The sequence below is a fragment of the Cheilinus undulatus genome, linkage group 17, assembly GCF_018320785.1.
Source record: "Cheilinus undulatus linkage group 17, ASM1832078v1, whole genome shotgun sequence".
NCBI classification, from domain to species: domain Eukaryota; kingdom Metazoa; phylum Chordata; class Actinopteri; order Labriformes; family Labridae; genus Cheilinus; species Cheilinus undulatus.
In genome coordinates this window covers 18490974-18504281 of record NC_054881.1, presented here as the reverse complement: position 1 = coordinate 18504281, position 13308 = coordinate 18490974, and the positions used below count along the sequence as shown (strand labels likewise).

The 13308-nt window shown below is 41.3% G+C and overlaps 2 protein-coding genes across 2 annotated transcripts; one reads left to right on the top strand and one right to left on the bottom strand.

The window, feature by feature from the left end:
• Positions 1-2533: 2533 nt before the first annotated feature.
• On the bottom strand, positions 2534-3174 carry LOC121525435 (growth arrest and DNA damage-inducible protein GADD45 gamma-like). Its single transcript, XM_041811439.1, has 3 exons — positions 3074-3174; positions 2759-2966; positions 2534-2647 (listed from the first exon to the last, which is right to left on the bottom strand). Exons 1-3 carry the CDS (start codon positions 3172-3174, stop codon positions 2534-2536), a joined length of 423 nt encoding a protein of 140 aa, XP_041667373.1.
• A 6795-nt stretch (positions 3175-9969) lies between these two features.
• Positions 9970-10659, top strand: gadd45gb.1 (growth arrest and DNA-damage-inducible, gamma b, tandem duplicate 1). The gene is made up of 3 exons (XM_041811419.1): positions 9970-10115; positions 10227-10434; positions 10546-10659. Exons 1-3 carry the CDS (start codon positions 9973-9975, stop codon positions 10657-10659), a joined length of 465 nt encoding a protein of 154 aa, XP_041667353.1. The 5' UTR covers positions 9970-9972.
• Positions 10660-13308: the final 2649 nt, after the last annotated feature.

Genomic DNA, 13308 nt, shown 5'->3' with positions numbered 1-13308 from the left:
AGCTCTCCTGGGTACTCTGGCTTCCTCCCACGGTCCAAAGACATGCTCATTAGGTCAATTGGTGACTCTACATCGGCTGTAGGTGTTAATGTGAGCATGGCTGGTTGCTTGCCTCCCTACCCTGTGACTGGCTGGTGATCAGTACATCACCTCTTGCCCAGTAACAGTTGGGGTCGGCTTCAGCTTCCCACAACACCCAACAGATAAGTGTGAGAAAATGGATGGATCTCTGTAGCAGGTAGCTAACAACTAGCCACATGTGAGATTTAAGTTTTGAGGGTGGAGACATCACACTCTATAAAAATAGAACTATTGATGTGTGAATGTTTGGTGTCATGTGTGGGGTCTCTGACATTTATGAAACTGGTTAAGATTTTTAGAAACATGAAGTATGTGCCAGGCTTAGCATGTAGCTTTAGGACAGCAGATATTCAACCAAGCTGTTTGCATGCATGAAGGACTAGCAATATTGGGGTAAAGTGTAGCTGCAATGTCTTTTTTTATCCTTGATCTATTTTGCAATTTAAAAAAAAAGAACGATTGTGAAGATTGTGATAATAATACAGACTGTAATTTTTGGACTAGTATTACCTTTAGCTAAAGCTGTTTGTAGCTATTTGTTTCTTGTGAAGCCAACCAAATCAAGCTTTTCTTTATCAACCATAACATTCTTTACTGTAAGGGCTGCTTGAGTGTCATATGCACGCATGTCAAATGTACACAAGCAGAGTGAGAAAGCATTTTTTTTCTTGAAGTGGCTTTAGACTTCAAATGTGTTAATGGCAAAATGTTATAATATATATAATGACTAATTTGAGATTTATTTTGAAGCCCCTGCAAATATACACAGTTGAGTAGGTGGAAAATCAACCTTGTTCAGCCAAATAAACAGTGAGATTAACAATCCAGCTGCATAGCAAAATCTGTGTAGTCAGACTAAGACTGTCAAGAGTTAATACTTAGACATTCACAGTGGTTATATGGGTAAAAAAAAAAGATGCTTCTTAACCCTAACTGATGTTACTTTAGACAACAAAATCATCAGTGTTACATTAACATCAACTCCTACAGAGTTGAATTTTTCCCCCCAAGTTTATATAATTCTTACAAGTTCCAGGATACATTAACACCCATACCCTTTTATTGATTTTATAAATCAATGCTGGTCAATATAATTTAACTTATTTGACCAACAATAAACCTCTTTAACATCAACGTGAAAACAGACTTCTACTAGTAATGTTCAGGTAAATCCATCATCATATGGCACATGTGTAAATCTGCCCAGATCAGACCTCTACTTCAAATTTCACCATGTACTAAACATTTTCCTGAGCCATGGATAAAAACTTTTCAACTGGATCCTGTTTACATGCCAAAAACTTCATTTTCAGCATCTGAGTGAAAGTAGTCTTTGAAGTTGCTGTTTCAAAGTCTCCTTAGAGCTGACCTGATGAATTTTAATGCACAGAGGTCAACAGCTAAAATAACTGTTTGCTGTTGCTTAAAGACACTGACTTACTACAGGTTTTCAGATAAGACTGATCTTCAAAATCTTGACAAAATTTTAAAAGTCCCAAAAAAATGAGCTCAGGAAACAGAGGAGTCAGCCAGACAGCTGACTCATGTCACTGTAGACAGCTTTACATTCAGGTGAAAAGAGTTAAAATGGAGTCAGAAGACAAATGTGAATTCAAATATTTTATTTCTAATTGTCTATATTTAAAAAACAAAAACAAAACAAGAATAGCAATTAACAAGTTGCTGGCATGAATGGCATTCATGAAAGTAATGTTCAGTTAAGTACTTTTTCTTCACAATTTTCCATTACAAAAATAAAAGTCAGACATTTGTGATCCTGTGAACACTTTTTCAGACATTTTTTCCTTAGATGTTATAAATCTAGAGAAACCTTTAGATACAATTTTTCTGATACTTTTAAGTTAATATTTTTGTCAGCTAAAGTGAAACCTTTAGAGAGTTGACTTTCTTTTTTTTAAATTTTAGAATATATGTTTGTCATTGTTAAACTTCTAAAGTGAAACCTTTAGAGAATTAAGACAATTCTGGAAAGTGGGAAACATTTGCGCTGACTGCAACTGTTGTCATGTTGCTCAGCAAAGAAGCCATCTTTAAAAAGTCCTTTTTAAAAACGCCTCTTTCTCAGCACCGCTTCTTCTCCTGCTGCGCGTGCTTCAGGGTGCGACATTTGCTCTGTGGGGGCCACAGGACGCAGAACTCGCTTCTCCTTCCTCTCCAAACCTCATCCGCACAAAGAATGAGGGTCGATGTGTCGCTCTTGTGGCATACCTGACCTCATTCACATAAAGAATGAGAGTCATCTTGGCATGGACGGGACAAGAGGCGACGGTTCACAGGGGGCCCCTCGGGCCGGCGCCGTGCTGCCTGGACGGGAATCCTCCTCAGGAGTATCCAGGGATGAGCAGAAACAGGGTCATCCTGTTCATCAGGATGAGTATTTCCTCATAAGAAGCTTCACAGCATCAGATCAAGAGAGGAGCAGAGCCCCAGATCAACGCTCAGGGAGGCTGATCTCAGGGACCCAGTCGTTCAGACGACGACTCTCCTCACAGAACACGTGCAGCTTCTCCAGAGCTGGATCCTCCCATGACCCTTCAGCTGGGTTCTGTTCACACAAGAGAAGAGAGGCATAGTTAGGCTCGTGTTTTCTTTAAACATCTTAAAGATCTGTGAGGTGATCAGATGATTAAAACGTCTGCAAGAGAGCTGAACATACCGTGATGAGGACGCAGTGAGCATCTTCGAGCTGCTCGGCCTTGTCACCAACAATCTCAGCCAGACGCTGCATGTCGCTCACTCTGACGATGCTGATGTCGTTGTCGAAGCAGAAGGACTGGATGAGGGTGAAGTGGATCTGCAGAGCGATGTCACACTCAAACTCCTCATCCATGGCCAGGACACAGAAGGACACACTGTCCGGGTCACTGTGGACAAAGAAAAACCACCGACTGTTAGCTGCATGTTAAATTTTCAAGGAGGATCTCAAAGTCCAGATGCAACTTTACTTTTAAATCCCTTAAACTTTACTTACTCAGTCATGATTTTGGCGCTCTCGTAGACTCCAACAGTGAGTCGATCCTCGCTCTGAGCACAGAGCAGGGCTTCCTTCAGAGATTTTCCAGGAGACTGCATGATAATGCTTCAGCTAACAGTTCAGTCGATGTGGTCAGAAAGTCCAGAGACAAGTGTTTGTGCTGCCTTGAAGATTCTGTTGGCTTTTATACCACAGAGCCGGCACACGCTCACCCTCTGATTCGCTGTCGGGGCCACAATGGAAACAACAGGCCTGCAGCCCCTGCCCCACCCTCTGGGACGCGTGCCTATAGAAAGTCTTAGAGAGTCGGGGGCAGCTTTGGTTGAAAGGATCAGATGTAGAAACTCTCTGACCTTTAAATGATTCTTTCAACTTAAAGGCATAAAGGAACCACACAGGAAGAGCAGACTGCTGTCGTCAAAGTCCTCAAAGTTCTGGATGAATTAGGAGCAAGGACTGACTCTAATTTAAATGAGGACCATACAGGGGGTCCTTCATGTTTCGATCTACAGGACTCATCATGGTGAAACATTTTACAAAGCATGCTGTAGATCTTTAGTGTAAGAATTAACACAATCTTCAGCCACTGATTTCCATAATTATTTTAAATGTGCAAAACCAGGAACTGCTACCAATACATACTCCACTTTGTGGCTGAGTTGCTGTTGTTCCTAAACGCTTCCACTTTCTAATAATATCACTTACAGTTGACTGTGATGTAACCTGCAGAAATTAAATTTCATGAACTGTCTTTTTGCAGATGGCATCCATCACAGTAGCATGCTTGAAGTTGCTGAGCTCCTCAGAACAACACATCAAAAATGTTTGAAAATGGAGACTGTATGGCTAGGTGCTTTATTTTATACACTGGTGGCAACAGGTCTGATTGAATCACCTGAATTCAATAATTAACAGGTGTGGCCAATTACTTTTGTCCACACCTGAGTACAACAATAAAAAGGGAGAAACCATAAGGTAATAATAATAGTAAATAAAACTCAATTAAGAAGATTAAAAGCACAATAAGAATCAAATCAAGGCATAAAATACAGAACAGTGTAGACATAGAAGCTTTAAGATGAACATAAAAGCAAGTCTATAAAATTGAGTCTTAAAAAGTGATTTAAAGGAGGTGATTGATCTGTATGCAGGCTGTTCTAAAGTCAAGGGGCCCTGATGGAAAAGGCCCTGTCACCTTTAGTCTTAAGTCTCAACTTTGGAATGACCAGGAGGCCCCCGCCCAAAGATCTAAGGCTGCGGCCTGGCTCATAAGGGGCCAAAAGTTCTATTAAGTAGCGCAGAGCCAAAGTAATGAGTAAAATCTTGAAATCAATTCTAGAACTTACAGGGAGCCAGTGTACGGATGCTAAAATGGTACTGATGGGATGTCGTCTGTTAAAACCAGTTAGAAGCCTCGCTGCTGCGTTCTGGACTAGCTGTAATCGAGAGAGGGGTTTTTGAGTGATGCCAGAGAGAAGAGAGTTACAGTAATCGAGTCTGGAGAATATGAAGGCATGGATGGTTTTTTTCAGGTCTGACTGAGTGAGTACTGTTTTAATTTTGGTAATGGTTCTGATTTGAAAAAAAGCAGGACTGAACAACAACCATGCCTTGAGAATGTGAGGTCTGAATCAAATACTATTCTAAGATTTCTGGCCGTGGGTCTGATGTTTTCTGAGACAGCACAGAGACTAGACTGTATGAGGTGGGTGTGTAGCGCCGCATTATGTAATAATGCTGCATTATGTAATAATGTAATGCATTTTCCATCCATCATGTAATAACGCCGCATTTTCTAAGCCACTAAGCGGTTAGGGTTAGTAGGGTAGGTGTTTAGTCTAGAGCCCTGAAGGGGGGTTAGGTTTAGGCATGAGTCACTAAGCAGTTAGAGTTAGGGCAAGGTAGTTGGGTAGGGCATACCTTGGAGCCACACTAAGTCCTATGGTTAGGGTTATTATATAATGCAGCATTATTACATAATGTGGCTTTACAGGGTGGAGTTTTGAGAGTTTGAAAGTATTTCTGATTTTGAGTTATTGAACCATTCAGCAGTTGATATCATGCAGACAGTCTTTTACAACAGCTAGGCTTCTAGGGTCCTCAGGTCTTACGAGCCAGGTATATCTGTGTGTCATCTGCGTAGCAGTGAAAGGACACTCTGTGATTCTCAATGATTTGGTCATCGGGCAGCAGGTAATAGGAAATAAAATCTGACCTAAAACTGAACCTTGCTGTACATCACAGATAGAGTACACAGGTACAGGTATAGTCTGAGACCTCAAATAAAAGCCAGAAAATTCTTTTTTCAATGAGATGTTTATTTAACCTTAGAACAAAGTCCATAAAAAGAAAAAATGCCACAACATTTCACAAATATATATATATATATATAGAGAGAGAGAGAGAGAGAGAGTATTGATTTTTAAACACAAGGTGTTTTTGGCTAGTGATAATTCACTGAAGGGCATTTTTATCATTTATCAGGTTGTAAACAAAAGGTTTTAAAGGGAATTTTGGATCATGTTATGATATCATGATATTATTATTATTATTATTACTATTATTATTATGTTGATTAGATTAAGATCTCATAAAACTGTGTATCAAATATGACACAACTGGCTATGAAGGGTTAATCAATTTTTCAGTGTCTGTGCCTTAGTAGAGCATTATTTGGGGGTCATTTTTTTCACCTTTACTCACCTACATTTGCAAGATAAATATTTTCCTTTCACTCCCTTTCTTCTCTTTTCTAAAATCAGACCTTTAAGATAACATCCTGTGCTCATGTTGTTCTGTGTGTAGTTGGTGTAGCCATACCTGTGCGCTATGAGTCTCCATGGTTGAATCTAGAGCAAACACAGAGCACAGGTCACCCAGACAGATTATTTAGGCAGATCATTTAGTGGCCAAATATTAAGACTATGTCTGAACTTTTTTAAATGAGCAATGATTCGTTTAGGTTTTAGAATTACACCTGTGTATTCTGGACTGCACTAATGCATTATGAAAATACAACAAAGTTTCAAAACTGTTCATTTAAAAAGCAGGTTGAATGCTTTAGCATCTTTAGAAGGAAGTAGTCTAGTAATTGAACTTCAGTGATAATTTGACTGTAGGACATCCACTGGTATTTGAGTAATACTTGACCTGGAACATCTAGCCAGTGTTTTCACTCATGAAGTCAATTTGTGCCCTTTGTCCATTGGTCAATGCTGTGCTTCCAACTTTGAGGCAACAGTTTGGGGAAGACCCTTTTGTATTCCAACATGACTGTGCCTCAGTGCACAAAGCAAGGACTATAAAGACATGGTTTGATGAGTTTGGTGTGGAAGAACTTGACTGGCCTGCACAGAGCCCTGACTTTAACCCCACTTAGCACCTTCGGGATGAACTGGAATGGAGATTGCCAGCCAGGCCTCCTCGTCCAACATCAGTGCCTGATGTCATAAATGCGCTACGGGAAGAACAGGCACAAATTTCCTCAGAAACACTCCAAAATCTTTTGAAATCCTTCCAAGAGAAATGGTGGCTGTTAAAGTGGCAAAAGGCAGGCCAATTCCATATTAAAGTACATGTATTTGAATGCAATGTCATTACAGTTATTATAGAGTCCAAAATAAGATTATTACTTTTTGTTTTATATTATTATCAATATTTTTCTTCTTTATTTTATGTTTGAAAGTCTATTTTTTCTATTACTTCTAAACTGACCCTCTGTTGTGAGCACTCTTAGCATCCAAATGTCTCCTAATGAGGAATCAATAAAGTTGATCTTATCTTTAGTATTTCTGCTTCTCTGGAAAAATTAAACGGGTTTGATTGGATCTTTGGATAAAACATGAATGTGTTAAAATCCCATGTGCCATATCAGAGTTGAAAAAATGATTGGTGAAATAAAAAGTGTAGAATAAACGCTGTTTTGCACATCTTTAAAACTTTGGTCCTCTTCAGTTTGATGCTGTTTTATAACTTTATTACATCAGCCATTCTACTATCCGCATGTCAGACCTTCCAAACTCATCAGCAGTTTTACTACATGGTGTGTTTTTTGTTGATTAGACAGTGGCACGCGCCGCTGTTTTGCATGCGTAAAGCTGGACCTCACTTGAGGCGCGTGGCATCTGGAGATGCCTGCATGCTTTATCTCTCTGTCTGCATCACTCTCCATAGCAACCAGGAGATACCATCTGTCCCTGGGGAGGGGAGGGGTGAAGGGAGGGGCGCACAAAGGAAGTCAGGCAGCACCTGCTGGGCGTGATGGTTTTGTGTGGATTATGATTTTTATGCGTTTAGGTGAAACTAAATCTGAGCGCAGAAGTTTACCTTAACCGAAACCATGTCTGTCGAGGGTTTTGTCTTTTAAAGCTCTAAAAACTTCATAAATTAAACTGAGAGGCCTGCACTGATTTCAACTAAAATATAAACTATAGTTTTTTTTTGGAAAATTCTTGCCAAAACTGCCAGTTATGTACGAGTTAGAAGAGAATATCATGACGCATATGGGAATGAACTGTGCGTAAAAGTTATGATGTGAGCGTACGTGATGTAACATCTCTTTAATCAGTGACATATAAGATTGCCATTTTTTTTTATTTGTTGCATCATCCAATGATCCTTGAAAGCACCAGAATACAAACATTTAAACATCTTATCCTGCAGCTTCAGACACCAGCCATCTTTACAAATAGGTTTAAAGGCTTCACTGCGCCGCCGCAGGTCACCAGAAAAGAGATTTGACCAGCAGCACCTGTCGCGCGTTGCCTCCGTGTGGCAGATGTGCCTCAGCAACAATAGGTCGGTATCGATTTGCACGCGCCTGCCCTGTGGCCACGCAAGCTGATCCTTCCTAAAATAGCTCAGTGTTTGAGTGACTATCAGCTGGATCCACATCAAACATCGGCGCAGATAAGCCTCTCGGCCAGCTGATGCGCTGATGAGTTGAAACTGAAAGTGGTGTAAATAAATAAATGATTTGTAACGTGCAGATAAGACTTTTTTTGTTGTTGTGCAAAACACAGGTTCAGCATTCTTACGTGTTTACAGCTCAAACTAACAGTGAGTTTTATCTCTCCTCAAAGTGTGCCATCGTCTGCAGATAACACTTTTCATTGTGAAAGTTTAGACCATAAGCGCGTCTCTTTGCCATTCAAATTTAATCAAAACTCAGACAACAGATCGGCCAATGTGGAGACTTGCAGACAAAAGAGCGGCGCGCCCTGGGGTCGGGGTTGACCTGGGTTTAGGAGAGAGGAGAGGAGAGGGGGGTCCCTCCCTCATAGCGACAGTTCTCCATCTGCCGCTCTACCCATAGCAGAACAATAGTGCTGAATCAATCATCGCCAACCTGTGTCTGCGGCACCTCCTCTCCCCTCCAGCCCCTCTTATTTTTACACAGCAGTGGCAGCAGGCCTGACCTGATGCAGGGAGTGTGGACTTATTATGTAGACAAAATAAAATAAATAAGCACAATTAGTTTGGGAGAAACTGTTTTATATGTAGTGCAGATGAAAAACAACCGTGCGTAAAAGTCTTCATGCGTAAAAGTGAAACTTAGAAAAGTAGATATCTGTGGAGGTAAACAAACAATATTTATATGAGTGCAACCTAAATCCTTGATTATATTAATAATTACGCACGGAATGCAAGGGAATGATTAAGCAGGGCATATGGAGCTGTGCGTAAAAGTTCTGTTGTGCGTAAAAGTGATCTAAAATAATCAAACTGCCAACGCTATTTTTTTTTTCAGAGGAAAACACATATGATATAGTTGAGTGCGCCGAAATCCTTGCTAGTATCACTAATTATGCACGAGATGCAAATGGAAATATAAAGCATGACAAATGGTGCTGTGCGTAAACGTTTTGTTTTGCGTAAAAGTGGTGGAAACTGTTGTTTTTATTAAAGATTGTCATAGGACAGGCACAGACTAGAACACTGGGAGGATCCACACACAACAAACACCAAACAAAAGTGCAGTAAACTTTGCAAGAGTTCCTGCAGAATTCAGTCCGTGTGGCCCCTGAACTCCCCAGAGTAAATAAATAAAAACCAAGCGAGGATTTTCAGGACAGCTGATAGCCACGTGGTACGCATGGGCCGGTGGCGCAGATTGCGCAGCACGCACAGCGTTCTGGCACGCGCTGCTCATTTGCATTTGTATGGGGTACCGTGATAATAGAGGGCTTCTGGTGCACAATAGAGCCGTTTTATGGCCAGCCTCTAGTCCACAGATGGCATCATCCACCTGCCCTTTCTCTCTGCAGCTAGAGAGGGGGAAGGGAGCTGCACACTTTCTCTGAGTTTGTTATGAAAAAGTTACAATATAAGTTTAAAATAAAAGTGTCAGAACTGAGTTTTCCATGTGTTAAAGTCTTAAAATGCTTTTAAACGTTATAAAATGTATCACAAGGCCAGTGGTGCTCTGACAAGTTGGATCTTTTTCCAAAAAGTGCTTAAGCTTCTGTAAATGTTCAAAAGCTTTTAGAAATGCATGCAAAAGTGCACTACATGTTCATTTTCCACCCCTACACTTTGCACCAACTTCTGTGTTTTCATTCATTTGCACTAAAGTGCTAAGAAGTGGTGAAACTTTCTTTTCTTACTGAGCTATTTTTAGTGTCTGCCCAAGCTGCTGCTGCTCAGAGGGGGAGCGTGCGTGGCACGATGACCCCCATCAATCTGCCACGAGCCACGCTGTGACAATAGCATTATCATACCAATACACCATTCAGCCTCAGCCAATCAGAGCGCAGCGCTTTCTCTGCGCCGCACGAGCTGAAGGGTATAAAAGCAGGAGGCTGCAGCTGCCTCATCACTCTGCTCCCTTTACGGATTTCTATCTCATCAGCTCTCTAAAGCTCTCCCTTTGTGGACTTATCTTCAGCATCTTCATCATGACTCTTGAGGAAGTTCTGATCCAGAAAAGCACCGAGCGTGCCCAGTGCACCGGCAAAGCCCTAGAGGAGGTCCTGGTGTCTGCTAAGGACAACGACTCCCTCACCGTGGGCGTCTACGAGTGCGCAAAAGTGATGAATCTGTAAGTATGAGTTTCTCTGCTTAAGTTTAACAGCTTATCACACGTTTAGAGAAGAATGATTCATTTTCTTTGGATGAAATCTCATGTGTGCTTCTTTTATTTTGTCCACAGTGACCCGGACAGTGTGTCCTTCTGCGTCCTGGCCATGGATGAGGAGTTTGAGTGTGACATCGCTCTGCAGATCCACTTCACCCTCATCCAGTCCTTCTGCTTCGACAACGACATCAGCATCGTCAGAGTGAGCGACATGCAGCGTCTGGCTGAGATTGTTGGTGACAAGGCCGAGCAGCTCGAAGATGCTCACTGCGTCCTCATCACGGTACGTTCAGCTCTCTTGCAGACGTTTTAATCATCTGATCGTCTCACAGATCCTTAAGATGTTTAAAGAAAACACGAGCCTAACTGTGCCTCTCTTCTCTTGTGTGAACAGAACCCAGCTGAAGGGTCGTGGGAGGATCCAGCTCTGGAGAAGCTGCACGTGTTCTGTGAGGAGAGTCGTCGTCTGAACGACTGGGTCCCTGAGATCAGCCTCCCTGAGCGTTGATCTGGGGCTCTGCTCCTCTCTTGATCTGATGCTGTGAAGCTTCTTATGAGGAAATACTCATCCTGATGAACAGGATGACCCTGTTTCTGCTCATCCCTGGATACTCCTGAGGAGGATTCCCGTCCAGGCAGCACGGCGCCGGCCCGAGGGGCCCCCCGTGAACCGTCGCCTCTTGTCCCGTCCATGCCAAGATGACTCTCATTCTTTATGTGAATGAGGTCAGGTATGCCACAAGAGCGACACATCGACCCTCATTCTTTGTGCGGATGAGGTTTGGAGAGGAAGGAGAAGCGAGTTCTGCGTCCTGTGGCCCCCACAGAGCAAATGTCGCACCCTGAAGCACGCGCAGCAGGAGAAGAAGCGGTGCTGAGAAAGAGGCGTTTTTAAAAAGGACTTTTTAAAGATGGCTTCTTTGCTGAGCAACATGACAACAGTTGCAGTCAGCGCAAATGTTTCCCACTTTCCAGAATTGTCTTAATTCTCTAAAGGTTTCACTTTAGAAGTTTAACAATGACAAACATATATTCTAAAATTAAAAAAAAGAAAGAAAGTCAACTCTCTAAAGGTTTCACTTTAGGAAATGACTAAATTAAGTTAATGCTAAGAAAGAAAGAATTGTATTTAGATACTTATAGAATGAAAAGATCTGATTTATAATGTTTGGATCATGATGGAAAAAATCTTGGAAACAAACTTATTTCAACAAATTGTTGGAGATTGTAAGTGGAAAAAGAAAAATAAAAGTTCAAAAACATGATGTTTCTGTGATGTGTGTTCACTTTCTGCAAAGATAAGAGTTTTTAATTTGGGTGCCAAGAGGTCAGGGTGGGGGGGGGGTGGAGGGTTATGAAATTGACAAAAGTGTAAAACTCAGCAGATTTGCATGTTAGGCGCTAAGGCCTGTCATCTGCTCCCTGTAACAAAAAAAAACGTGCTGTCCCTCCTCCAGCAGAGCTCATCTGCATGTGTATGGCGCAGCGCACAATAGCGCAGCTCTGGGCCTGTCAGCTCCAGCGGTCCGCACAGAGCGCCTATTGTCTGTCCTGCAGATGTCTCCGCAGCCACGCCGCGCCATCTGCCGCTTCCTCAGGGTGGGGGTCGGGGGCAGGGCTCGAGTGGGAGGAGTCGTGGGGGTCAGTCAGTTTACAGTGCCAGAGGGGTGCAGCGAGCTAAGATGGGTTCTGGCTGGTTTGGACCGGTTTGGGGAGATGATGAGGGGTCCCGAGTATCATCTGGTGTCCTGCCAGCTGCTGTCGGGACTGCTGTTTACTCGCATGCACTTAGTGAAACTTTGGTAAACAGGACACAAAGACGCGAGATCAGCAGCAGCAGCCACCTGCTCTGTGCTCTAATAAAGGAGGCTGCGTGACGCACGATTTTTTTTGCACCACTTTATTTAGTTCATGCAAACAATCAGAGACTCCTGCAGGAGCAGAGTGGGCTCATGAGGGACAAAAGTAAAATGTACATGTGCATTTAAGAGAAATGCAAAGCTAAAAACAGCTAAAAACAACCATGCAAAAACATTTTGTCCCTTTTGGTTCTTCCACATCAGCATCTCCCTGCAGCCACAGTGATCTAAATTCAGTCCACCACTCCTTTAACTCACTCTCAGGCAGCTCAGTGGACCATTCAAGTCATCTACACCTTGTGAGATTGAAATATTTACCCTTTTAATGCTCCCTTCATTCATTTTCAAACCATAACAAGTTTCTTTTTCCATTGTTAAGTCATATCTTCTCTTTACCAAAAGTTCCTTGCCCTTCAGAACAAAAGCATGTCTGTATCCAAAGTTAGTTATCCTAACAAAGTATCAAAATGAAACAAAAGCAGTTTGAATGCAAAATGGCGGGATTTCAAATTGTGACAAAAATGTGAGATTAATCACAACCAGCTACAAAAAACACAAAATCAATCAAGACTGATAAAAGGTAACTGTTTACAGCCTTTATTTGTGTCAATTAAAAATCAAACTTAGGGGTCATATCTCTGCTTGCCCTGCTTTTTTATTGTTAGAAAAAAAAATCTTTTATATCCTTATATATTTTTTGTCTTTTAAATGTTTTGCAATATTGTCTTTTTTCTGTGTTTATACTCTGTTGATTTTTAAACTCCTTTATTAATGAAAAAAATCACCAAACTTTTCTTTTAAAGAATATACATTTTAATGGCTTTTTAAAAAACTATTCTTTTACAAATTCTAGTCAATGTCTTCACTGAAAGTTAACAGCCAGCCTCATGATGTGTTTTTTTTTTTCATTGTGAGGTACATTTCTCAAATCAGCCAAAGTGGCCTAATAGTCATCAAAAGCCTAATCACGCACAGATTTATACCAGAAAACAGTAAATTTAATCCCAACTTCTGTCTCTCTACTCTGGCAGACAACTTTACATTTTTCTGTTCCCTTATATTCTTTTCAAACAAGTTTCTTTTCTGTAGTTTAGCTCATGCCATAAGATTTGATCCACACAAAGCTGTCTTTCAAAATAAAAGCAGGAAGACAACTACCCTTAGTTAAAAAAGTCACAAAAAATTGAAAAAACAAAACAAAACTAGTGTTTAGAGCAAAATTGTGGAATTTCAAAGTGCAAGAAAAGGGGAATTAATTGCAATTTACATGGGAAATTCTCAGATAATTGGGATTAAAA

What these genes read in the sequence shown, in the direction of transcription:
- LOC121525435 (XM_041811439.1), bottom strand. Translation starts at nt 3,174, where the DNA reads ATGCAGTCTCCTGGAAAATCTCTGAAGGAAGCCCTGCTCTGTGCTCAG. An exon ending in AGCGCCAAAATCATGACTGA is followed by an intron (nt 2,967 to 3,073) that starts GTAAGTAAAGTT and finishes CTTTGTCCACAG; the next exon opens with TGACCCGGACAGTGTGTCCT. An exon ending in CTCACTGCGTCCTCATCACG is followed by an intron (nt 2,648 to 2,758) that starts GTATGTTCAGCT and finishes TTGTGTGAACAG; the next exon opens with AACCCAGCTGAAGGGTCATG.
- gadd45gb.1 (XM_041811419.1), top strand. Translation starts at nt 9,973, where the DNA reads ATGACTCTTGAGGAAGTTCTGATCCAGAAAAGCACCGAGCGTGCCCAG. An exon ending in TGCGCAAAAGTGATGAATCT is followed by an intron (nt 10,116 to 10,226) that starts GTAAGTATGAGT and finishes TTTTGTCCACAG; the next exon opens with TGACCCGGACAGTGTGTCCT. An exon ending in CTCACTGCGTCCTCATCACG is followed by an intron (nt 10,435 to 10,545) that starts GTACGTTCAGCT and finishes TTGTGTGAACAG; the next exon opens with AACCCAGCTGAAGGGTCGTG.